This window comes from Phocoena sinus, chromosome 11 (genome assembly GCF_008692025.1).
Source record: "Phocoena sinus isolate mPhoSin1 chromosome 11, mPhoSin1.pri, whole genome shotgun sequence".
In the NCBI taxonomy this organism is placed as follows: Eukaryota; Metazoa; Chordata; class Mammalia; order Artiodactyla; family Phocoenidae; genus Phocoena; species Phocoena sinus.
Window position 1 is genome coordinate 32456376 of NC_045773.1, and position 27489 is coordinate 32483864.

The 27489-nt window shown below is 43.4% G+C and overlaps 1 protein-coding gene across 4 annotated transcripts in view; it reads left to right on the top strand.

Annotated features, from left to right (window-relative positions):
- The window catches only part of ARHGEF3 (Rho guanine nucleotide exchange factor 3), a 310939-nt gene that overhangs the window by 256194 nt on the left and 27256 nt on the right, over window positions 1–27489 (top strand). For all 4 annotated transcript variants that reach the window (XM_032649428.1, XM_032649429.1, XM_032649431.1 and 1 more), the window contains 2 exons: window positions 12606–12713; window positions 27301–27471. In XM_032649428.1, coding sequence (XP_032505319.1) covers window positions 12606–12713; window positions 27301–27471 — 279 coding nt within the window. The remainder of the gene's footprint in view (window positions 1–12605; window positions 12714–27300; window positions 27472–27489) is intronic.

Sequence of the window (27489 nt, forward strand, 5' to 3'; positions counted from 1 at the left end):
AAATCACAGGTTTGTATTTACTTCTTTTAAGTCAACTGCCATTGTTTATTCATTTTCCCTCTTGTGTCTTTGTAATTGAAATGAACTGCGTGTGATGTGGGGAGAGAGCTGGGTCTCTGAGGCTTCTGCCTCCTTTGTCAGCGCAATACATTATTTTTCAAATGCACAGGCTTCTGAATTTTAATAGACTGTAGATAATGATACATCTGGTTGCATATTAATTGCTGAGAGTTAGAAATAACACATAATCACTATGTTTCAAGGTTGCAATTGTACAGCAGTGAGAGTCAGGGTTTGTTATGAGCCTTTGGAAAAATCCATTGTTAGTGGGCATTTTTTAATTCCTGTCATTAAAAATGTGCTACGGCATAAGAACTGTCTTAACGTTCAGTCTTGTGTTCTGGATGTGTGCACGAACACACACACACACACACACACACACACACACACACACACTTCCCAAGGAGTAACAGTTTGAAGCTATTCATCTGCTCAGCTGGGCTGTGTGGGGCAACAGTAAGGCCATATGAATCCATTGTAGATTACCTACCTCACAGTTTCCTGAACAGCGTGCTTTGTACCTTATTTTTCTGCAAACCATCGCTTAGTGGGTGGTAAGATGTCAGCTGAAAGCCAAAGCAGGAAAGTTTTAAAATATTTTATTTTATTCCCTATTCAATCAGTCCCTTGTGGCTGTGTGACTGGTAGCCTTTTCCATTTTCAACCATCAGGTTTCAGTGTACTCTGTTCTCAGTCGAGAGCAGACTGTTCTACAACACCCCAGTGCAGTGTTCCCTGATTCTCAGTGGAGGCGTGTGCTGCTGAGGGTGCACGTGGACCAAATGATTTGAAAGGATAAACTGTGCTAGGAGGGGCAGCTGGGGTTACCAGGGAGCTCAGCAAATGTATTTTCTGTTTCTCTCTGGAAGGCACATCTCTGCAAGGCTTGACTGCTGAAAATCATTGTTCTCATCGAGAACAGAAAGAGGAGGGGGTCCATGTTCTTTTCCTGAATACCTGGTGCCCTTGGTCAGATGTCCCTGTAGGTTTTACCCAGCAGCTGAATGTGGGATTCCTCGTCTCAGCCTCGTCTTCAGTCAGATGGCAGACCCAGCTGTTAGCTTTGCTTGCCTGCAACGTGTTTGCTCATCTCAGATTCAGCTGGAACACGCTGTCCTTCCTTTGAGATTGAGATCTGTGCATCCTTTTCCATCTCTGTACTTCTTTTTCCTCTTCTGGGAAGCTAAGATAATGCTGAGCCTCAAGGGATGGCAGGTAGATAAGAGAGAGGACATGTCAGTGGATCTGTGTATGGTCCTTTCTGGAAGCCAAAAGTAACATGTTATTTTGGGGAGAAATTCTACCCTCCACCTCTGACATGGCTTGAACACCCATAATTCCTATCATTGCCTAATCCCAGATAGTACTGGGATCAGGCAAGATTGGAGACCAGCTCTTTTAGCCTATAATTCAACAATGTGGGGTGGGGAGGGGTGGGTGGGAGGAGTTCGATGTAGACCTCAAGACCTACCCACTTGGGTGCACGTCCACCACTCAGGTTCTTATCTTAGGTTGATGTTTTTCTCTACTTGGATGTAGCCTTGGATCTTGCCAAACCACTCCCAGTTTTGCTCTATCCAGCCGGAGCTTGACTAAACAGATGATAAAACTGCCGGAAGAAAGGGAAGGCAGGAATGTAGAATCAAAATGTGGTCTCATAGCAGCCCGAGTCCGAGTCCTCGGTGGCCAGAGCATGTCATTGGTGAGATAGTGGCAGGTAACATGGAGCACCAGCTTTGTCCCTGGGAGGCTCAGAGCAAAATCCAGTGCTGCAGGGAATGAATGAGAGCAGGAGAACAGGCTGGCGGTGGGGGGGAGTGTGGGGGGAGATCACACCTCTCCTTGGACATCACAGTTTCAAGGCAATAATTTGATATTTACAGGCAACAACTTACGGGACAGGCTTGTACCGAGCACATTACACACATGATCTCGTGTCACCTTCCCATCAACCCTGTGAGAGGGTCGGAGAGCCACCCTCACTTCACAGGGCATGAGACCAAGCCCGTGGAGGTTACATCATTGGCCCAGGGTCACAGGGTGTTCAGTGCACAGGGCACTGTCCTCTGGCTGGAAAGGTAGGCTCATATTTTATCCTTAGGTCCTTTGCAAAGAATCAACACATTTGGGGGACCAGAGTGACAAGAACTTTGTCACTTTCAGCACAGGCTTTCTGCTCATCCTTAAACACCAGGGAAGCCTCAGTAAATGTCCTTAAAGTGCCCTTGAGGTCTGTACACACCAGTTCCCAAACCCTGAAGCAGAGGTGGAATCCCCAGTGCATTCTTCTCCCCCTACCCCTCCAACCCAGCCCAGGGGGAAGCTAGGGAATCCCTTTTACAGAGATAAACAAATACAGAATTTATATCCCACCCAGGGGTTTCCAAGAAGTCAATAGGAAATGACTGGCCGAGACCCCAGAACCACAGAGCCCTTCCTCTGGGCCTGTGGCTGTGATTAGGCCACCACTGCCACCTCCGGCTGACTTCTTGGCGTCCCCCACCCAGGAATGTGTGGCTCTGACCCCATTTTCCAGACCTGCAGGTGGGTGTGGCGTGCTGTGGGCACATTTCTTCTGTGGCATTCTTGGCAAAAAGGCATAACCTGGCTCTACTCATGAGAAAACATCTTCTGGGCCTAAGGTTGGCTTCCCTGTAAGGGCCACAGAGGCTTGAGTCTGCTGGCAGCTCTCACACTTTTCCAGGAGGTCGAACTGTTAAAGCGCTTCAGCTCTGAGCATCTGGCCCTTTCTCCTTGACAGAGTAAGAGCTTTGCTTGATACTCAGAAGGCATATGTGGAGCCAGAGACTGCAGAGAGAGCTAAATATTTAGCTTCCTCTTTCTCTGAAGGTCTGTAATGCCATGTCTGGGCATGACCAAAATGAGTTTCAGGCGATGGGCTAGCGTTTGCTAAAAGGAACTTACTGGGGCATGGGTGTGCATTTCTCCTTCTGCCCAAGGTTAAGTAATAGTAACATCCTGTGTAAGAGAACGTGAATGTGGTTTTCTACTAAACTCCAATATTTTAGGGCTATTTATTAGATATTTTTAATCATGGGCCAATTTAACCGGTAGCAGACTAATAAAATAAATTTGGGCTTGCTGCCAGGACAAATGTTGACTTACCCTTATAATGTTGACTGAAACGAATAACTTTGAAAGTAATTGAGGAGTGAAACCTTAGCCAAAAATACAGTGTCTGAAACAGTGGTTCTGTTTTATTTTACTGGCACTGCTAAGATATTTTGTTCATAACCTAGGCTGCTGCCCACCTCGGCTCTTGGAGAGTCCCATATTTTACTGAATTATTTTCCAATGTTTTGTTTTGTTTTTTGTTTTTCGGCCCATAAACCACCATTCAGCAAAAATGAATATCCCCATGGCAGAGAAGAACAGGCTACTTTTCCAATGTGGGAGCAAACAGTCAATGATAATGAGAGGAATAAAGATAATAACTTGCTTGAGGTGCTCCCTCAGAAACAAAATGGTATGCCAGTAACGTTTGCCCTTTCAGAGTTTGTAGTAAAATTAATCGCTCCTCCAAGGTATACTGGATGAAATCCATCTGACTCGCCCCACACTCACCTTTCCTTCATTTTGCCATTCAGTTTGTACAAATACTAGAGAGCGATAGTAGTTTGCCAGCATGTGCTTTGAACTTGAAGGAAGCAGGGGAGGCCTGGAGGAAATGAAGCCAGGATGACCACATGAATTGTCATAAAGTGTGATTTCTTTCTCTTCTCATTTTTTTGCTTGCATTTGATGGGAGCTGTGTTTGGGGCTGGAACTGAGCATCCTTTCAGAGGCTTATGCCAGCAGTGTCTGAGCTTAGTCCAGCATCCCCCTCTGATGCTCCTGCCCTAAGCAAGACCCCCCTAAAAGCAACCACCTCACAGGCTGACCTTGGCCAGAGGCCGTAGGTGCTGACTGGCTCAAGCCAAAACAGACTTGATATACATGGAATAAAGATCATCTCCCCAACCTTAATGTGTTCAGTTTTACGGCCCCAAGCGTCGATGGTTTAATCTGTGGATCTGTCCAAACCATTTTGTGTGTGGTGTCTCCATCAATGCTTTTTAGCATTGCCATGAGGGGAGGCTGGAGAAATCGTCAGCTCCTCAACACAACCCTGTCTACAGCTTGGCCATGAGACTGAACTAACTCAGAGGGTCCTGTGGATTTTATTTATCCAGGCTCTCCTTAGTCCCCAGTAGCAAAAATACAAACAAAACAAAACAAAGCCCCCCAAAAGCACTTTTTTCTTTTAAAGAAGGAAATTAGGATGTTTTCCTTATAGCATCTGATGCAGAGAGAGTTGGGCCATTTCATCAAAAAGGAAGTCTAATCTCCCTTGGATACACAGTGCAAGGCAACCAAACCTGCAGCTGGAGAAAATAAACACAAGGGTGTGGCCTCCACGTTTGAGATTAGCCAGGAGGGAAGGTATCAGGGATTCTTCCCAGAGCTGTTCCTGGTGGTTTGGCAGAGTCCACAAAGCCTGTGGGACCTTTGTTGAAATCACCTATAATCACCTGGAATTTTTAGGGGGAAATTATAGTTCTACTTTTGAAGACCTTTTGCTCACCTTGTGGGTTAGAAACCAATAATTCTGAAATGCGTTTGGCCTAATCAATGAAGCCAGGTTTCCGTTGGAATTTGGGCCTCATTATTTGCCTTTTAACTTCTAGTAACAGATGACACCAGGTCAGTTAGCTCCGTGCCAGGGGAAAGAAAACAAACAAAAAAAATTTTAATGGAAATTTTGGAGTTAGGAACCATTATTTCATTATTGTTTTTTTCTATTTCCAAAAAAATAAGATGAAGAGTCACTTGTAGGCTCCACAGAAGCTCCCCTTCTTTGCTCCCCTCTTGCTCAGACAGCTCTGCGAAGGACTCCTCGTTGCTGCCTCTGTGTCCTCCATGCCCCTGTGTTCCACTGTGCTCTACCTGCTGAACACCTCACTTGCCCCACTCCAGCCAAGGCTTACTCTCTTGGGTGCTCTGCCTGGATCAACCTATGGTTCTCTCTGTGCATCCAGGAGACATTCCCCCAAGGGTGACACGTGTACCCTTCAATGAAGCCCACTTTGCAGATGCTGGGTAAGCACTTGCAGAGCTGAATTCCAGAGGATGCACGTAGTCACAAAGAATCTCTTCCATTTATGTGTATTAATTACAAAGGGAGTGGTAGTAACTTTACAATGGAGAAATCCAGCAGATACCTTCTGTAGGGCTGTTGTAACAAAGTACCACAAGAGGCGAGGCTTAGAACAACAGAAATTTATTTCTTACTCTTCTGCAAACTAGAAGTCGAAAATCAAGGCGTCAGTAGGGCCATGCTCCCTCTGAAACCTGCAGGAGAATTCTTCCTTGCCTCTTCTAGCTTCTGGGTGTTTGCCATCCGTCTTTGGTGTTCTCTGGCTTGTAGATGCCTCACTCTAATCACTGCCCCCATCATCATATGCTGTCTCCCTGTATGTCTCTGTCTAAATTTCCCTTCTTATAAGGACACCAACGATGGCATTTAGGGCCCACTGCAGTCTAATATGACCTCTTCCTAACCTGATTACATCTGCCAAAATCCTATCTCCAAATAAGGTCACTGTCACAGGTTTGGGGGTAGAACTTCAACATATCTTTTTGTGGGGGGCACAATTCAACCCATTGTACCACCTTGACCAACTGGTCCAGGTCGATGTCACCAGTTATAAGATATAGTGACATCATGTCCCCCATATATGATGCACCAAGAAGGGCACATCACTTCTGTTGTATTCTTGCCAAAAATGCATAATCTGAATCCAATCATGAGAAAGCATCAGACATGTTTAAATTGAGAGATATACTACAAAATAACTGACCAGCACTCTTGAAAAGTATCATTGTCACAGAAGACTGAGTAACTGTCACCGATTGGAGGAAACTATAGTGATATGACAACAAAATACAATGAAAGGGTGGGAAGGCCTTGGCATTAGGAGATGTCAAGGGAAGTGAGAACATGAGAATATTTGTGGCGACCTAGAAGTTGTTTTTTTTTTTAACATCTTTATTAGAGTATAATTGCTTTACAATGGTGTATCAGTTTCTGCTTTATAACAAAGTGAATCAGCTATACATGTACATATATCCCCATATCCCCTCCCTCTTGCGTCTCCCTTCCACCCTCCCTATCCCACCCCTCTAGGTGGTCACAAAGCACCAGCTGATCTCCCTGTGCTATGCGGCTGCTTCCCACTAGCTATCTATTTTATGTTTGGTAGTGTATATATGTCCATACCACTCTCTCACTTTGTCCCAGCTTACCCTTCCCCTTCCCCATATCCTCAAGTCCATTCTATAGTAGGTCTGCATCTTTATTCCTGTCTTGCCCCTAGGTTCTTCTCACCATTTTCTTTTCTTTTAGATTCCATATATATGTGTTAGCATACGATATTTGTTTTTCTCTTACTTCACTCTGTATGACAGTCTCTAGGTCCATCCATCTCACTACAAATAACCCAGTTTTGTTCCTTTTTATAGCTGAGTAATATTCCATTGTATATATGTGCCACATCTTCTTTATCCATTCATCTGGTGATGGACACTTAGGTTGCTTCCATGTCCTGGCTATTGTAAATAGAGCTGCAGTGAACATTTTGGTACATGACTCTTTGAATTATGGTTTTCTCAGGGTATATGCCCAGTAGTGGGATTGCTGGGTCTTTAAGTTTAAATGTTTCAAGGTAGCCCTCTCAGCTCTCAGTTTCCCAGCCATGTGGACCTTTCCCTATTCTGGCCTATATCAGTTGAGAATTATTGAAATTCAGTAGTGGGATTTTTGTTTTCATTTTACCAGGTTTCTTCTAATTACTGTTGATTCTAGATGATGTCTGCCTCTTCAGTATCCTTTCTCACTAGGCCCTCACTAACAACTGAAGTAAAAATCTCAGATGGCACCTGTCAGCTGCAGTTCAGCATTCAATAGTACATTTGCAAAACTGTTTTCTGTCCATTGAAATAAATCTTTGTATTATGGAGCATTTTGACCACATACCATCTTAAAATCAGATTTCTACCCCTTATTTTTGACTCAGTAGTACTTGGAAGTGGAACTCAGGATCTAAACATTTTGAATGTTGCCTAGTATAGTAAAGGTGCTGTCAGAAAACAGTATTTTGGAAATTAATTTTCTAGAATCTTCTACAGTGTCCTCTTCTCTACTGAGCAAAATACTTAATTGAAAATTGAGGAATCTCCCGCAAAACTCATGTTCCTTTTTCTAATGAGCAGGGGGGAAAAAAGGCCTCAAGCCCTCAAGAATGGTTTCTGTATTTGTTAATGGTTGAAAAAAAGCAAAAGAAGAATAATATTTTGTGACATGTGAAAATTATATGAAATTCGAATTTTAATGTCTATAGATGAAGATTTAATGGAACATAGGCACATTCACTTATTTACATACTGTTTATGGCTGATGGTAGAGATGAATAGTTGTGACAAAGGCTGGACAGCCCTCAAAGCCTAAAATATTTAACCATCTGGCCCCTTACAAAAAAGTTAGCCAAGCCCTGGAGTAGGGCATGGGCTCTGGATCCAGCCTCCCTAGCCTAGGTTTAAATCCTGGCCACCTTTTTTAGCTTTCCCCATCTTTAAGATGAAGATCACAATAGTGGCTACCTTGCAGGGCTGTTAGGAGAATAAATTAGTAAATATCTGTAAAGCATAGAGAAGAGTTCCTGCAATGAATATGAGCTCATCATTATTATGTAATAATTCTAGAGCTTCTCCATCACTCTGAGATCATAACTTCCTGTTTAATATGAGGATGATGAAAGCCTTCTAGAGGGTTACTGTTGGATGACACGTGACCCCTGGGTGTGCGGTTCCCAGCACATTTCCTGTCACACAAATGTAGCCCTACATAAGGCTTCCTGGTGTTTCTGAACATTTGAAAGACTTTTTTTTATGATTCCATCAACTCATGGGCAAAAGCATCTGCTAGCATAGTCGTTTCTCGCCTCTCTCTTGCTCCTGGCCAGGTGTAGAGCATCCAAGAGCAGTGCTGCCCTGCAATAGAGCAGTCAGTCCTGCACTGATGGCTGTATTTCTGGCCCCTCCTGGGCCGCGTTTGTGACTCGGTAAAAGCAGAATCTCAGGGAAGCTGCAGACGTGATGTGAAAGACTCTCCTACTGCTCTCCAACCCCACTCTGGCTGCAAAAATGAAGTGCAGGGAGAATGAGTGAGGGTTTCCTGCTGTGCCAACATCTATTAGAATGGAACTATTTTTTAAGGAAATAGAAATAGTGCCAAGTTATATTGATATGGATAGGCATTTTCTTACATTGTATATAATGTGCTTTGGTTTTATTTTTTGGGGGGAAGAATAAGGAGAGGATAAGAACTGTATCCCCTAGGAAGGAATATTAAAAGTCTATTTAATTAATCTCACATTAAAAATAAAATTAAAGGGCTTCCCTGGTGGCGCAGTGGTTGAGAGTCCGCCTGCCGATGCAGGGGACACGGGTTCGTGCCCCAGTCCAGGAGGATCCCACATGCCGCGGAGCGGCTGGGCCCGTGAGCCATAGCCGCTGAGCCTGCGCGTCCGGAGCCTGTGCTCACATCATGGGAGAGGCCACAAACAGTGAGGGGCCCGCGTACCGCAAAAAATAATAATAATAAAAAAATAAAATTACATGGAGTGCTTTATTCTCCTTTGTTTGTAATTCAAGCACAAGAGATATTTAAAATTGCTGAATCAATTCCTTTATGAAAAATATGATCGCTATACTTTCTTCATCCTCTCCTTTCCTTCTTCCACCTCTTCCTTCTTTGTTTCCCATTCCTTGTCCTCTTGGAAAGGTGAAGAGAAAATATTGATAAAAGTCAGTTTATCATTCATGATAAAAATTCACAGCAAACTTAGCACAGAAAGGAAATTTTTCTACTTGATAAAGGTATCTCTTCCATGCTCCTCAGCAAATACAATACTTAATGATGAAAACCTTCATAATAATTACTTTGTAATTTGGAATTAGACTATGTACCTGCTATTTAGCTTGTAATCAACAATATACGGGTAGTCGTAGCCAGTGCAATAAGACAAGAAAACAAAAAAACCTGTAAGGTCCTGGAAACATGCAAAAGGTTGTTATTCAGAAATACTGCCCACACAGAATACTCAATGCCTTTTTCTTTTTTTTTTTTTTTAAGATGTTGGGAGTCAGGAGTTTATTATAATTAATTAATTTTTGCTGTGTGGGTCTTCATTTCTGGTGCAAGGGCTTTCTCTAGTTGCGGCGAGTGGGGGGCCACTCTTCTTCACGGTGCGCGGACCTTTCACTTACTTGCTGGCCTCTCTTGTTGCGGAGCACAGGCTCCAGACCCAGTCAGGCTCAGTAGTTGTGGCTCATGGGGCTAGTTGCTCCGCGGGCACGTGGGATCCTCCCAGACCAGGGCTTGAACCCGTGTCCCCTGCATTAGCAGGCAGATTCTCAAACCACTGTGCCACCAGGGAAGCCCCCTGCCTTTTTCTTTTTTAGTTTTATTTTTTTAACCTCTTTGTTGAGATGTCCCTCCTGCCCTGTCTTAGAATTTCATGGTGAGGGTGGTGTCTGCACTTGAAACAGGACACTTCATTCCTGGGTTTAGCAGTGTCCTTGCCCAGCTTAGTCTGGCAGCTGAGTTGTTGGATTAGGAAGCTTCTGCAGATTGTGTTCTGGTCATCTCTCTGTAAAGCCTTGAAAGCAATCCCTCTTATTGCATGTTGCTAGTTCTCATAGAGCTATTTAACTAGAATCTGGAAACATTTTCCCTGAGGCTCCTTTTAGACAGGCAGTAAAATGTAGCTCGAGACATACTGAGTAAATGGAAAAGAAAATCAAATTAGGCCAAGAATTTTTTTAATCTCCTAATTCTCACTGAAGCCCTCAAGGAGAACACCATAATTCATATTTGACTCATTGGGTCAGGCATAAAGCCTCCTCTATAGATTCAATAACCTGTAAATGTTCTGGTTGTGAAATTGCACCTGCCCGCTTTGCTGGATCAAGCACTAAATCATGCAGCAGTGGTTTGTTTTGATTGTTCATTACTTGGGAATGTCAGATTGCCAGAGAGCAGCCCAGTGTTTACTTCCAAATGGGTAAAGCCTTGGGAAAGGAGTTTTAATTACAATCTCATGTAACAACACTGCACACAACTTGCAGAGGGGCCAGCATTTGTACTGTGCATTCATCTTATAGCGGTGCAGAAAAAAACACCCATCTGACTGGCTCATGTAAAATGGCAGCAAAGTCAGCAGAACCTTAGAAAAGATGACACAGCAAGTGGAACAGAGCCGAATCTTTCCCTCATCCTGCCAAGCATGCAGGGCCTCCTGCCCTTTTTAAAGCAGAGAGACCAGTTGGCATTTGCCCTTCACCTTCCCTAGTTTGATATAGAATTTGTGACCTAACAGATTTAGCCGTTAATAAAACAGAGACCTGGGAGTCAATGGGCTCTGAGGTACATGCAGGATTATCTGAGACCAAGTCCTGATCCTCTAGGAAATCCCCCATCCTCTCACTTGCTGCAATGCAGTTTGTGCCACCAAAGGTGGTATATCACAACTCTGGCATTTCCAGCCAAAGCAGGAGCCATTCAGGGGATGCTCAAGAGGCTGTGTGTGTGTGTGTGTGTGTGTGTGTATTCAGTATGCCCGCTGGTAATGGAGCTCTGACGTAAAAAAATATTTTAAAAATCCTCCTCTGGGCACAGATTCTCAGGAGCCAGGTACTGGACAGGGAGCATCCTTGAAGGGCGCTGTCACCTGGAAGCAGAAGGGCTATTGGATCTTTCTCTTCAGCATTTAAATAATTGTAATGCGATGTCTCTCATGTTGAGAGATTCATCCTTTGCATTTTGGAACTAAGCCTTCCCAGTGTTCGGAGAGTTTCCTGCTGTCTGTTCAGCTCAGCATACCAAGAGGCTGGAGAGGGACCCGGCAGCCCAGATTCATTCTCTGTCTTGGAAGTATTTGCTTCGAGAAATCATGAAGTCACTCCTGGCCATGTTGTGGAATTGTTTTGTGCTTTTTAAAAAGCCTTTTAATTTTTCTATTTGAATGCCAGAAAGGTTGGGTCTGTTTCAGAGAATGCTTCTGATTTCTGAGGCTGGCAAGGGCATAAACTGACATGAGAGTTTCTCAGCAGAACTCCAAATTCAGGCAAGATCTTTCCAAGCACCTACTATGTTCACAACACCCTGCAGGGGTATTCCGGAGAATCTGAAGTTCTGGCTTAACTCTCAAAACTTTGAAGGCAATGGCTGAAAAAGAAAGATGAGCATCTTGAGGCTCCCTTTGGAAATGATTGAGTTTTGCCACAACCATTGGCAAGTTTGGTTTTTTCCATCAAAATTTTGTGTCTTGATGTGCTGTCCAGCATCTCCTGCAGGTCAGATGGAGCTTAGGAAGACAAGGGTAACTGTTCTCTTTGTCTTTGGAAAGTGTTTTGTCGGTCATCTCTCTCTTTTCCACAGCCTGTTGTTTTTATGTATGTAATTCTCATCTGCAGAGTCATTGGTATGGGTAGGCTCCCCTCATCCATCAGCTTGGTTTGGGGTAACTTGCAGATTTGCACGTTTTATGTGGAGGTGATTTTCAAAACTTGTGGCTATGTGTACTAGTATAAAAACTGATGCTCATGGTAGGGTTTTCTCTCTATACGTTTTCTTTTGCTGTCTGGTTGTTATTTATAACTATTAATATGTGCATTTCAAATATACTGTAAATACAAAGATGCTTTGTTAAGAGCCTAGCAATAGAATAACTTCTTTAAACAATATTTTTTTAATTTGGTATACTTAAAAAAAAAGATTTTTTGTGCTTTAGAAAAGCCATTGCATATTAGAAATTTGGAGAGTGGCTTCAGGTAAGTTGGAGAAAACATTTTTTAAAAAGATGAAACCAGGGCTTCCCTGGTGGCGCAGTGGTTGAGAGTCCGCCTGCCGATGCAGGGGACACAGGTTCGTGCCCCAGTCCGGGAGGATCCCACATGCCGCGGAGCGGCTGGGCCCGTGAGCCATGGCCGCTGAGCCTGCGCGTCCGGAGCCTGTGCTCCGCAGCGGGAGAGGCCACAGCAGTGAGAGGCCCGCGTACCGCAAAAAAAAAAAAAAAAGATGAAACCAGAAGCATGAAAAGACAACTGCCTGACAAGGTCATTGGATGGGAAATCTGAGGCAGCTTTTCTCTACAGGAGGGGTTGAAGAGAATCATGCTACTTAGTGGAAGCCTCTGATTTAAAAGCTGGCAGATATATTTGGGGTGAAGGGAAAGGAGAGATCCCTGCCCATTTGCTGTCCACTCAGAGGCTGCTTATGTTGACATCCCTCTGCCATTTCTCCTTCCCTGGCTCCTAAGCCAGGTCACCTCCACACAGCTGGAGTGAGACAGAGCACTGTTTACATTCCACAGATCGGTGTGCAGCCAGCAGCTTGTGGAGTGGGGACATTGACTGTTTAGTGGAGTTATGTTGTCTTCATAATTGACCTTGACATTTTCCTTTCCTTTTTTTTAACCCTACAGGAGCCTAGTAATAAACGAGTCAAACCTCTTTCCAGAGTCACATCCCTAGCAAACCTCATCCCACCCGTGAAGGCCACACCGTTAAAGCGCTTCAGCCAAACCCTGCAGGTAAGAAGGACACAGTGGGCTCATGTTTGCAGAAAACCATGCTGTGTGGGAGGAGCCATCCCTGTCCTACCTAGAACCTCCCCTGGTTTCAGATTGACATGAATCAATGCTTATTTCAACAGAAGAGAGCAAGTGAGGGAACTGAAAGGAAGAAAGATGTTTTCAAGCTGTAAACTGGTGTCAGGCAGAGTCCCTCAAGGTGTAACTGGAGGAGTCATCTCTGTTGGGCTCCTCACAATTATATTTCACAGTCCTATGCCCCATCCAGATGCGCTATCATAGGTTTTGTCCTAACATATCTATGGGCCTCCCAAGGGAACCAGCACATGATGTAAGTTGGAGGGCAGGAGAGCCTAGTGATTTAGACCAGGGTCTGCAAACTATAGCATGTGGGAAAAAACTTAGCCCACCCTCTGATTTCTTATGGCCCTGGAGCTAAGAGTGTTTTTTACTTTTTAAAATGGCTGGGAAAAAAATAAAAGAGGAATGATATTTCATGACCCATGAAAATTATATGAAATTGAAATTTCGGTGTCTGTAACTGAAGTTTTGCTGGAACACGGGCATGCCTAAATGTTGATGTGTTTTCTGTAGCTGCCATTGCACTACAAAGGCAGAGTTGAGTAGTTGTGAAAGGGATCATATCGCCCACAACACCAAAAATATTTACTATTTGGCCCTTTACAGAAAATGTTTGTTGACCCCTGACTGAGAACAAGGGCCCTGGAGTAGAAGTATCTCACTTCTGTCCTTGGCTCTGTCACTCAAAGACTTTGTCACCTTGGGCAGATAACTTCATATCTCTCTAGGTCTTGCTTTTATTCCTCATGGAAACATTGGGGGATGATGCTACCAGCTCCTTTATAGAATCCTTGTAAAGATTTACAGGATAGTGCATTTAAAGGACTTAGCATAGTGCCTTGGCCTGTAGTTAGTAATCACTAACTTCCTAACCAGCTAAGGTGTAAATATTAACTACTATAATAATTCTTTGGTTAACAGGTGGTTTGTAGTTCTTGTTTGTAAACTCCTGATAAAGTTTATCTTTTAAAGTGAAAATCGAGATTTGTCTTAAGGCCTTGGGCCCAATATGATAATCATAAAAATCCTCTTGTAGACTGAGGCCCACGAAAGTCATGCCATGAAAAGGCTCACCTTGTTCAGCTGAGGAGTAGTCTTGAGTCTGCCAGTTTCTTACATGTCCTGAATACTTTTGCTTAGCGGTAGTTTTATCTTGACTTTCTGAGTCATTAAGAAAATTGTGGACCAGGGAATTCCCTGGCAGTGCAGTGGTTAGGACCCTGCACTTTCACTACCAAGGGCATGAGTTCAGTCCCTGGTTGGGGAACTAAGACCCCACAAGCTGTGTGGTGTGGCCGCAAAAAAAAAAAAAAATTGTGGACCAGCACCCAAGGCTTATGTCCCATGCTATGAAATCTATGATTTGAGAACTGTTTGAAGTCTCCCTCACCCACTCCTGTCCTTGTTACCACACCATTCAGCCAACGTGCTGTGACTTTGCACAGCCCAAGCTCTTCTCCCCACTTTCCTACAAGTGCCGTCCCTCACCAGTGCTAATCCCTCCCTGCCCATTCCTCTGTTAACTCTGCTAATATTTCTCCCGAATAAACACCTCATCGTCTCATTAGCTATGGGTTTGGCTCTGTGCTGGAATCTCTGGGCCCCTGGTTATCCTCTGATCCCCTTTGTGGGAGAATGGAGGAGAAAAAAAATAAGGTCGTCTTGGGGGGCCAGATGAAGGTCTTCGAAGCTAGTGAAGAAAAGTGTGTTCACCTTCTCTCCCCAGTGACCAGTCCCTAAGCCCTCTGGCCAAGTTCATCACAGGCTTCCACTGGAAGATCATCACTGCCCTAGCCCTGCACATCTGGTCTTTTGCTGAGTTCTGCTTTTTGAAAATTCTTTAGCCTGTCTCTTACCATTTCACGCTTTCCTTCCCGTCCCAGTGGCTGTGGCTCAAGTTCACCGTAGTTATTTCAACCTCCGTGTTGCCAGCCATCTCTTCCCATTGCCTCTCTGAGGAGAGTCCACCGTCTGCCCCAGGAAGGGCCTCACTCATTCCACAAGAGTTAAGTGGGCCCCCGTCATGCACCAGGCTCTAACTCCTGCCCTCACGTTGCTTACATCCTGGGTAGAGTTGCCTTCTGGCAACTTGGTGGCCACATCTGGCCCCCGGCTGTGTTTTGTTTGGCTGCACATTGTTTTGAGCTAACGTTTAGAAATCAAAACAGTCCACGTAAGAATCTGGACTTCTGGCTTCTTTTGAGGAATTGGAAGGCCTAGCAGTGCTGGGCCTATGTTCCCACATGGCACTTACGAGCTGTGCCTAAGTAGCCAGCCAACTGTCATCTACAAATGTCCCCACTTCTCCCAGTTGTCCTCCCAACATCTGGCCTCCTCACTCACTGCCATCAGCTTGCCTGGCCTGTAGTCTCCGTGTTTATGCTCATGGGTCCAGGGAGAGGACTGTCTATGCCTCCTCCCCACAGCCCAGCCCCGACTCAAAGCACAGTGCTTTAAGATCTTCCATTGTCATACCTTCAAAATCTTTCCTTAGGCTTCCCAGGCAAACTTTATTTCTTTTCTCCTGTTTCTGCCCTACACAGATCCCACACAGGGAACACTGCAGGAAATATTTGATCACCCTACAAATTTGCATTGACCTAGAGAACTGGGACAGAAGGAAATCAAGCCATGTCTGAAATCCAACAGACTGAGGCCAGGCAAAGATGAGAAAGCCAGACGCGAGGCGGGGAAATCTGACAGGTGGAAATTGGTTTCTAAAACCTCAAAAAAATGTTAATCTGACAGGTGGAAATTGGTTTCTAAAACCTCAAAAAAATGTTTTGGCAAAATAGCTTTTTATTTACTTGTTTAAAATATGATAAATAGCTAATTCCAGGTTCCATTTATTGGACAGAAACAACCCAGTAGAAACAGAATAATTATTCATAATGGTTATGCACATGAACATAGAGAGAACTTGAACAGTGTCTTTATGCGGTGGGTGTGTCCTTGGTGGGGGGAGTGGTCAGCAAATGGAAAATATGTCCCTGAGGTTGTATGCAGAGTTAGACAGCCATGTTTGCAGGATGACCCGCAAAGCACAGAGAATGCCGTCTTGCCCCCACGTATCTCCCTGTAAGTCACCTTGGCACATGCAGTGCAAGTTGTGCAGAATTATTTCCAGTCCTAGCATCCCAATAATTGCCTCATGACTTTATTGCTTCCTTCCCCAGGTAGAGCGGGATAGGTGTTAATGTAGCCTGAGGAGCAGGGAGGATTGTTGTGGGGGAGGCCCCAAAGGCATACTTAGTGGGCCAACTTCACATCCTTTCCCATTTTGCCTGTGGTGGTCTTGATGCCCATTCTAAGAGGGGAGAAACAGAAAACAAGGAGTACAGGGCTGCCTCAAGCCTCTCGGTAGTCCTTCATTCCTTACCCGTATGTGTGTATTAGTTTTTTCTGCTTCCCAAAACAACTCATTGCTGTAATTGAGCAGCTTGCTTCTCTGTGGCAGTATCCCTTGTCCCTGGCTCCTGACACCTTAGAGACATACACATCCCTGCGATATCCAGTTAGGTCTCTCAGGTTGGGTTCCTTTTATCATAGGAGGGGAGATGAGTTAGGCCCAAACATGATGCTTTAATCAATAATAGAACACTTAGCAGTCCTTCCTCTGGCTTCCTTGGAGGCCACAGGTTAGCCCAGGAGGATATCGAGAGAGCTCGGGGCTGGCAGCCTCTTCCAAAAAGCTTAAGAGCCCAGTCACAAATGTAAGTGGTCCTTGTAGCGACAGTTCAGCAAGACACTGCAGGACTTGTTCTCTGTGGCCTCCCTGCCCCCCATTCCCCCTGTGGACTGGGGGCTCGGGCCTCAGCACAAAGGCAGCATTTGTGGAGGTCAGAGAGGGAGAGCCGACTGCACGGCACTCCATCTGCTTCTGACCAGGGAGGTTAGCGCTGCTGGTAGACTGGAGCACAGATGTCTAGATCCCTCTGGGCCTATAAATCCCCTCACTGGGCTGCCCAGCTCTGAAAGGGGCTGGTCTGTGCTCACTCCTCATGTGGAGTGACGAAGGCGAGCTGCCTCGGCCGGTCGATCGCTGAGTCCACCTCCCCGTCACGGCCGTGCGGCTGGTGGACTTGTTTAGGCCGAGTCCAGGGCATGCTGTGGGATGCTGGGCTCCTTACCCTGTAACTGAGCCCTGCGTTCTCTTTGAACGTGAACTGTATTTCTTTTCCATTATAAAGTGTATGCTCATTACGGAAAAATACGGAAAAGAGGAAGGAGAAAGATTCCACTCCCAAACAACCCCTGTTAATATTTTATAATTTCCTTTCAGTGTTATTCTAGGTCTATCTATGAAACTTACATACTCTGGACCTAATTTGGTGTTACAGTCTTTCCAGCCTTCTCTTTGTGTTTTCTGTTTACCTTTGGATTTAAACCTCCCACCATGGCCCCCACGGACAGTGGATGATCAGTTTTCCTTGCATCTCTATTGGTCTTGGCCTCACATATTTCCAGGCTACGCAGTTAGGTGTATAAAGGTTCCTCTTCATCATTGTCACACTCTCTTGGGGGAATTGTACCTTTTATTAAAATTAAATATTTCTATTTATTTCTTTTAATGCTTTCTGTCTTGGATTTTATTTTGTCTTTTCTTATTTTCTTTTTTTTGCATTTTACCTGGTGTATCTTGTTTACCTCTTCTATTTTCATCCTCCCTTTGTCATTTAGCTGGATGAAACTTTTATTATGGCTTAAGGGAAGTGTTATATCAGTTATTCTTGGAAAATATCTTAATGGGCTGAGTATATATTATTCCAACATGATGTGATTTATTTTATATAACCAGTCTCCTATTAATGGATATTTAGGTTGTAAATATTTTTATGTTATTAAGTAAGTCTGGGTTGAATGTTTTTTTTATGACATTTGTCCTATATGTATATTTTTTATTACAGTAAGGCCAGATTTTAAAACTATTTGTATTGATTATCTGAACATCAAAAATAATACTATCAGGCTATTCTTACTACACGCTCACATAATTCAGTCAGTTTATTGGCTGTATTTGTCTTTAAACCACGTCACAGGTATTGTTCTAAAGAATGTATTTATCTTCAATATAATCTTTTTTTAAAATTTATTTTATGTATTTATTTTTGGCTGCATTGGGTCTTCGTTGCTGCACACTGGCTTTCTCTAGTTGCGTCAAGTGGGGGCTACTCTTCATTGCGGTGCATGGCTTCTCATTGCAGTGGCTTCTCTTGTTGTGGAGCATGGGCTCTAGGCTCACAGGCTTCAGTAGTTGTGGCATGCAGGCTCTAGAGCACAGGCTCAGTAGTTGTGGCGCACGGGCTTAGTTGCTCCACAGCATGTGGGATCCTCCAGACCAGGGCTTGAACTTGTGTCCACTGCATTGGCAGGAGGATTCTTAACCCCTGCACCACCAGGGAAGCCCTTATTAGTTATTTTTTTAATTACCCACAATCCTCTTCATAGTTGCATTTTACGGTTAATCACCTTGAACTTGTTGACTTCCTCAATCAACTCTTCTGACCATAATGAATTTTTAAGCTTTGTATTATGGAAGATTCCAAACACACAGCAAAATAGCAGTATACCATGAATGCCCATATGCACACAATCTCTAGGCCTCTCCTGGAACCGTTGAAACTACTTCAAAAGCACTTACTGTTGGGATGAAACATCTTGCAGGTAAATCTCATCTTTGGAGGACTTAATGGGTAATCAAGTGGGAAACTCAGGATGGCAGGAGAAACCCCAAACTCAAAACAGGTGTCTTCTGGACCCCTGCCACAGTTCCTTCCGGAGGATTCAGTACTAATTGTTTGCACTCGGCCATCAGCTTCTTGAGCACCATCCCCGCCATTGCCTGGCTCGCCTCCTCAGCGCTTGTCCCTCCTGCCCAACCTGTCCTATTTTTTTAAAGTACCTCCTATTGGGCTTTCTTTTCTGATTATATAACATCATTTTAAAAAATGAAAAATGTAGAGAAGCACAGGAAAGGGAATAAAAGTTCTTGTAATCCCATCTTCCCATCACCAAAAAACTTCTATTAATATTTTGGTATCTACTCAGGCAAACTTTTCTTTTACTATATACTTGTGTGAGTATTTTTTAAAAACAAAATTGTAATCACACTATTTTTTAACTTGCTTTTGTCTTAACAGTATAAAATAACCTTACAGTATAAAGACATTTTCATGTCATTAAATATTTTTCATGATCTCAATTCTTAATTGGTTCATATAGTATTTTGTCAAAAGGATGTATGTTTATTCAGTCACCCTTCTATTGTTGAATACTTAAATTGTTTGGATTTTTCCACCATTATAGATAGTACTGCTTTAAACATCCTGTTCACAAATCTTGTATATGTCTTTATTTCTTCTTTCCTTACATTATGTTGCCAGAAGTGGAATTCTGGTCAAAGAGTGTAAACACCAAGCCATCTGATAGCACTAGTGTTAGGCCTCTACTTTTTTTTTTTTTAATTGGAGTTTAGTTGATTTACAATGTTGTGTTAGTTTCAGGTGTACAGCAAAGTGATTCAGCTATACATATACATATATCCATTCTTTTTCAGATTCTTTTCCCAAATAGGTTATTACAAAATGTTGAGTAGAGTTCCCTGTGCTATACAGTAGGTGCTTGTTGATTATCTATCTTATATATAGTAATATGTACATATATGTTTATCCCAAACTCCTAATTTATCACCCCCCCCCCACGTTTCCCCTTTGGTAACCATAAGTTTGTTTTTGAAGTCTGTGAGTCTGTTTCTGTTTTGTAAATAAGTTCATTTGTATCATTTTTTTAGATTCTACCTATAAGTGATATCATATGATATTTGTCTTTTTCTGTCTGACCTCACTTAGTATGATAATCTCTAGATCCATCCATGTTGCTGCAAACGGCATTATTTCATTCTTTTTACAGCTGAGTAATATTCCATTTTATATATGTACCACACCTTCTTTATCCATTCCTCTGTCGATGGACCTTTAGGTTGCTTCCATGTCTTGGCTATTGTAAATTGTGCTGCAGTGCACATTGTGGTGAATGTATCTTTTCAAATTATGGTTTTCTCCAGGTGTATGCTCAGGAGTGGGATTGCTGGAGCATACGGTTGTTCTATTTTTAGTTCCCACCTGCAGTGTAGGAGGGTTTCCCTTTTCTCCACCCCTTTCCAGCATTTATTGTTTGTAGACTTTTTCATGATGGCCATTCTGACTGGTATGAGGTGTTACTTCATTGTAGTTTCAGTTTGCGTTTCTCTGATAATTAGTGATGTTGAGCATCAGACCTCTACTTTTGACATGTATCTGTCTTGGACAGAATTGCTTCTTTGTGTTCTCACATCCTAATTCTAGACTCATAGTCACATTTCTCCCTCTCTTTGGGCAAGGGTGCAAGGGTTTGTGTTGGGCCTGGAATGGCTCAGAGATGATGAGGATGAAGGGGAGAGAGGACATTTCAGGTTTGAGGAAGGAGTGTGGAAAGACTGATGCCATCTAGATCTGAGAAGTAAGTAGGAAGAGTACCAGCATATGTGCTTAATCTCCATGGGCTGGCAACCATGATTTTCTTCTCCAAGGACCTCAAATATCACCCCTTGGTCCAAGGTCATATACTTTCTATAGCTGATAAAATCTTTGGTCCTAAGTTATTTGACAGATGTGGAGAATGAGCCCAAGGGGTAGAGGGGTGTGTATGTGTGTGTGTGTGTGTGTGTGTGTGTGGTGTGTGTGTGTGTGTGTATGTTGGGGGAAGCAACCAGAAACCGTACTTATTACCTGTCTGGAAGGTAAGGATGTAGTTGAGGAGTAACCTGTATTCTGTGTTAAAAGGAACTCCTGATTTTCTGCTGTTCTTTACCATTCCTGCAATAATAATTAGACTGTTGTAATAGTTGACTATTGCAATTTAAAGGTTGTCATTTTAAATTTAGTACTGACATCTTCCATTAGTTCAGTATTTATAGCAAGCCAAGCTCTGTGCAAGGTCCTTTATGTCCGTGGCCTCATTCACAACTCTGCAGGGTAGAATTCATCACCACTTTATAGAGAAAAAACTATTGTGTGCTTTGCTGCACAATAGCCAGGACATGGAAGCAACCTAAATGTCCATCGACAGATGAATGGATAAATAAGATGTGGCACATATATACAATGGAGTATTACTTAGCCATAAAAAGAAACGAAATTGAGTTACTTGTAGTGAGGTGGATGGACCTAGAGTCTGTCATACGAGTGATGTCAATCCATTTAATAGTAAGCTATCTGCTACAAAATAGCAATGGTAAATGTAGAGAATTTCCCTGGCTTGAACTCTTTATTGGAGCATGTTATCTTTGGCCGTAGAGACCTTCTGTTTTGGGAAAAGGACAAGGGAGTACCCCACGGAACAGGCAGCATTAACAAACCAAATCTTCCATCATGCCTAACGTGCTGGGTTTACATTTCCTCTGACACGTGTAAAGGGGCCCCCTTTTCCCACCTACAGCATCTTTTCCATATATCCAGTTCAGGCATAAACATGAGCACCCATTTCCTAAATCTGCAGTATCTGTGCCTACTATGGCCACTGTTATTTTAGCTGCCAGTAACTATGAGCTTTGGGCTTTTGACTCATTTTCTGGGCCAGATTCCCTCATGGAAACTCTTGCTTGTCCTGGAACATTTTTCAGTCCAGGCCCAGAATCCCCATAACTAGGGGGACCTATGTACATGATTCTGTTTTGAATCCAGTCCCTTCCAAGCTGGGTCCCTTACTTTGAAGTGAGCCTCTCCTGGTCACCGTGGACCAGTGTTTCTCACCCCAAGGGACATTCAACAGCATCTGCAGATGTGTTGGTTGTCACAGCTTGAAGTGGGGGGGGCACTACTGTCATCTAGTGGTTAGAGGTAAGGATAATATTAAACATCCTGCAATGCACAGGACAGCCCTTCACAACAAAGAATATTCTGGTCCAAAACATTAGTGGTGGCAAGGCTGAGATTCCCTATCACAGACTGAGAGGTAGCCTGAGACTCATCTATTTGGGCACATGCATTCCAACACACTTTAAATTTTACCCTAGAGGAAGCAGGGTAGGATATTGGTTAAAAATTGCAAGCGGGGGCTTCCCTGGTGGCATAGTGGTTAAGAATCCACCTGCCAAGGCAGGGGACACGGGTTCAAGCCCTGGTCCGGGAAGATCCCACGTACCACAGAGCAACTAAGCCCGTGCACCACAACTACTGAGCCTGCGCTCTAGAGCCCACGAGCCACAACTGCCGAGCCCACGAGCCACAGCTACCGAGCCCTCGTGCCACAACTGCTGAAGTCCGTGCGCCTAGAGCCCGTGCTCAGCAACAAGAGAAGCCACCGCAATGAGAAGCCCGCGCACCGCAATGAAGAGTAGCCCCTGCTAGCCACAGCTAGAGAAAGCCCGCACACAGCAACGAAGACCCAACGCAGCCAAAAATAAAATAAATTAATTTTTTTAAAAAAGCATTTAAAAAAAAATTGCAAGGGGTGGGGGAGAGTTGGATTCAAATAGACCAGATGTGGATTGTCATCCTGAGTTCACCATTGACCTGGGTTTAAATTCTGGAGCACCATTTATTAGCTGCATGACCTTCAGCAAAGAATCACCCTCTTTGAGCCTCAAGTTTCCTCATCTATAAAAAAAGGGTAGGAATCCTCACCTCTTGGACATAGCATAGCAGGGCTCTAAAGCCCCACTCACAGAGCCCAGCACATACAAGCAACGACATTCATTCATTAAGCAAAATTGTTGAGGTTCTACCATGTGCCAGTGTTGGTGAATCCATCAGTGAACAGAACAAATAGATATCCTTGTTTTCAAGGAGCTTACCTTCTATTGGGAGGAAACAGACATGTCAGAAACAAACCGGTAAATGATATCACATAGCACATGGTGAAAGAGAGCCAGAGCAGGGGGATGGGCAGTGGCAGGGGCACTGGAAGCGATGTGGCTGCTCTCCTCTCTCTCAAGGCATTCCTCTTCTTTGGGTTTTTCCTCCTAGCAGTAGTCACTTTTTGTCCGCCAGCTCCAATCCTCTCATCTAATTGTGACCAGCTGTACTGATGACTGGTAGGGATGCAGGTATGGTGTGTGGTCAGCACTGTCATGGACAGCCCCCCATGGCTTGGGCCTGGTTGGCTGTGAGCTGTCTCCAGGGCCAGCCAGCTGCTAACCATACCTCTGTCCAGCATTCTTTATTTCTTTGGGATTCTTCCTTTCAGCATCCTTCCCCTTTCTAAGTGGAGTTTTAAAAAGACAAAATGTTTGTTTTAATCCATCCAAATTAAAGGTGTAAATCTGAAGTTTGATTGGTCAAAGAGCCACTCAGTCATTATTCCTAAAACTGAGCAAATGCATTCCCTCTTCTTAACTAGACTTAAACTCCAAGAAGGCTGAGTCCCATCTGACTGAAACCTCCCTGCAATGCATGATTTGCATGTAAACAGCAGGTACAGTCCCCATAGTAGAAAGAGTTAAGGTTTTGGAGTCAAACAGATCTGGTTTTGAATCCTAGCTGGGGAGATACCTTAGCCTCCCTAGCCTCAGTTTAATCATCAGCCAGATGGGAATAAACTCTCACCTTTCAGGGTGGTTGTGAGGATCGGAGAGAACTCATCGGAAGTACTAAGCATGGGCAAGTATGTACGGCCCCTCTGTGATATACATGGTGAACTTCATCCCTGTCCCTTCCCCCTTAGTACCCAAGCCCAGCAATCACTAAGGAAAGACAAAACCAGGAATTCTTAGAGATGGAGCTCTGCTAGTATAGCTCACCTCTCTCTTTTTTTCCCCCAAAACTGCAACAGAAAAAAAGTCTCCAACTCTGGGAAATTTTTCAATAAAAACATAAAAATATGTTCAATCTTATGTTTGAAACATGAAACTGAAATTAAGATGTATTTGTTCTTCCTATCAGATTGATAATAATATCCTATTGATGAGTGTGTAGAAAAAGGTACTATCATATACCTTTCTGGAGACTATGAAGTTGAACAGACTATTTGAAGGTCAATTTGCCAGTACTTATCAAATGTTAAGAAGTTGATACTTCTTAGACCAAGGAATTCTACTTAAGGAATCTGCTTTACAGAAATACCAGCATAAATACATAAAGGATGTTCACTAAGGCACTTTTTATAATAACTAGACACTGGAAACGATTTTAATGTCCATCAGTTGGAGGTTGATTAAATCCATGTGGTCCATCCAGACTATGGGACACTAACTCTGTAGCCATTAAAAAGAATGGGTAGAGGCTCAAGAGGGAGGGGATATGGGGATATACATATACATATAGATGATTCACTTTGTTGTACAGTAGAAACTAACACAACATTGTAAAGCAATTATACTGCAATAAAGATATTCAAAAAAAAAAGAATGGGTGACTTAAGAGGTATAAACTACTATATATAAAATAAGCTACAAGGATATATTGTATAGCACAGGGATTATAACCAATATTTTATAATAACTATAAATGGAGTATAATCTATAAAATGTTTGAATCACTATGTTGTACACCTGAAACTAATATACTGTCGTAAACCAACTGTACCTCAGTTAAAAAAAAAGAATGAGTGACTTTGGACAATGGAAATGTTTTCAAGCTAGAGGTAGTGGTTGCACAACACTGAACCTACTAAAAGCTGCTGAATTGTTCACTTTCAAAGAGGTTAATTTCATGTTATGTGAATTTCACCTCCATAAATTAATATTTTTTTTAAGAGTGGGTCTTATATTCTAACATGGAGAGACATGTTGTTGAATGAAAAGAGAAGACATTCTGTTTTCTGTGAATATTAGCAAATGCATAGAAAAGGTGTGGAAAGACCTCGAACAAACTTACAGCAGTTACTTCTAGGAAGTGTACTTGGGAAAATGAGGGGATTTGTACTTAATTTTATATATTTCTGTATGAAAATTTAAAGTTAGCCTAAATTACTTTCAAACTGGTGGTGGAGAGAGGGGACACTTGAAGTTGGCCAGGGGCTGACACTGCAACAAAGAAGGCGTTGATTCTCTCAAGTGAAAGTGGAAAATGTCTTTGATTTTGAATCTTCTTTTTTGTGTTTTCCTCTCTTTCTGCTCTTTAATTCCTGCCCCAGCTGGCATCAGAACCGCAAACTGAGATGAGTGAGTTACTTGGTGACTCACTTTGCTTGTTTTGACCTTTCCGTGCCTGTGGCTAATTGATTTTGAGTGCTGGGGGGATCTGCAAGCATTAGTCTGGTCACTGTTTATAAAGGCCTGTTTTCAAGAGATCACAGGGATTTGTGAGATACCATTAGTAAAATGCATTTGGAGCAAGTACTTTCTTGACCCTCACAGGGCTGGTCCAGTGATCATGAGCTCATTAATGAGCCCAGGAGCTCACAGGTGCCTAGGCCAGCCTGAGGAACTGTGTTACTGCTTGCACACAGAGCTCGCTTCCTGCTTCCAGAAGGTTGTGGTGATACCCTGAAGCCCTTTGGCAGTTTCTTTTTATGTTTTTCATTTATTCATTTTTCTAGAATTATACAAATTTGTAAACTAGGGTGAAAATTACCTATAACGTCATCAGGCAAAAACAATAGATTTGGTGGCATTCCCTTTGTACCTTTGCTCATGTGCATTTTTTCATAATTATAAAGTGTTCATATACAGATTTTAATCCTAATTTTATTTTAACTTACAAAGAAGGGATTTTTAGCTGTTAAAAGTATCTCAGAATTATCTTAATTGGCTAGATAACATTCTATCAAGCAGATGAATTATAACTTGTTTAACAACGCCCTTATGTTGAATAGTTCTTTTAAAATTTTCTTTACTTTCTTAAATTTTATGGTTGAATCTCAAAATATTTGGAAGCTACCTTATAACGTCTCAGAGATGACGGCTCATATGTCACATGCAAAGTCAGTTCCTGCCCTCAGGAAGTTTATAATTCAGAGCAGGTGACCAATAAGTATAATAAAATCTGATCATCATTATATCAGAGAGATGTCCAAATTGTTCTGGGAAAGGATGAGAGAACACTGGTAAAGGCTTCCTAGAGGAGGTATTTGAGTTATATCCCAAGGACAGTTAGGAGTTAGCCAGCAAGGCAACGAAAGAAAAGCATTCCAGGAAAAGAAGACTGCTTGAAGGAAGCACAGCAGATGGCAAAGCATGGTACATTTAGGGAATGGCAGATAGCCTAGTAGGGCTGGAGAATAGGGGGCTCATGGGTGAGTGGCAGGAGGTGATTCTAGATAGATAGACTGTGGTCAGATTACAAGAGGACTTCTGTGCCAAAATAAGGAGTTGGAACTTCACATTGAAGGCCATAGACACGTGGCCACAGCCATGGCAGGGAACACTTGCTAAATAAGAATGTGGCTTTTCAGCACAGCAACACCTCATTGCTTTGGCAAAGTTTCCAGTAAGTGTGTTGAAATTATCTAGGATGAAGGCTGAATATGATGCATTCAGCTTTCTTCTTGATCATTTGTATTTGTCAAGAGAAAGCACTGTGGTAGAATGTTTCAGCCACAGGGGAGGACTTTGGATGATTAGACCACCCCAAAGTCTACCAGGACCTCTTTGTAAAATAAGAACATAACTTGGAACAGGCATCATTTGCTGCCAAGATGGTAACTGACAGAGAGAACCACAACTGAGGCGAATGTAAACAGAAAGAGGAATGTATCAGTATTAGCCCTTAGTCTTAGTGGCTCTTCCTGGCTTCAAGCACACTGAGATCCAGGGGCTGAGTGTGGGTAGAGCTTGCTGCTTCCCTCCTTCCCTCCCTCAGACTCTCTCTCCATCCCTTATTCTGTGTGTCCCTTTATTCTCTCCTATAGTAGACACACTCTTCTGTGTGAACAGAGAGAGCTGCTTCAAGAGACTCCTGCTTATGTTATTTCGTGAGCTTACAATCCCAAAGGAAAAATCTTCTGCTCTTTCTCCCATGAAGCACACAGCAAATTTCAGGGAATCGCATGTCCCCCTCTGAAGCAGGGTGGTGGAGTACTCTGATTGGTCAGGTCTGGGGGAGCCCGCCCAAACTATGTGAGAGGGGATACCCAAGGAGAGTAGGCAGTGTCCCCAGAAGGAGGAGGAGAGTAGGAGTACTGGCCAGATGTTCTTTTTGCTTTTTTTTTTTAAAGAACATCCACTACTGTTAACCTTTGTTGTTCTCAAGAGCGGAGGTGTCCACGGGAGAAAAGTAGAGCTCATCACTTGTCTGAGAGCCGCCTTTGCGCATGCATTTGACCTGAAATGTTTTTGTGCTGTGGTACACTTGGTTATCCCAGTCTCACAGAACGGATACTCCCTTCAAGTCTCTGAAAGCGGCCCCTTGCCCGATTTTCCTTAGCACGTAGGCACAAGACAATGCCCTACTTCCCACAGGCCTTGTGACATTGTCCTCTCTTTCTTGCAAATGTCTGATTTATGCTCTGTCAGTAACAGGAAGCCACTCAAACGATCCACCCAGTCCTGCTGCTGCCCCCATGACGGTTTGTTTTTCTCATTGTTTAGCGCTCCATCAGCTTCCGCAGCGAGAGCCGCCCTGACCTCCTCGCCCCCAGACCCTGGTCCAGAAATGCCGCCCCCTCGAGCACGAAGCGGAGAGACAGCAAGCTGTGGAGTGAGACCTTCGACGTGTGCGTCAATCAGATGCTCACGTCCAAGGAAATCAAACGTCAGGAGGTAGGCTGGGACCCCTGG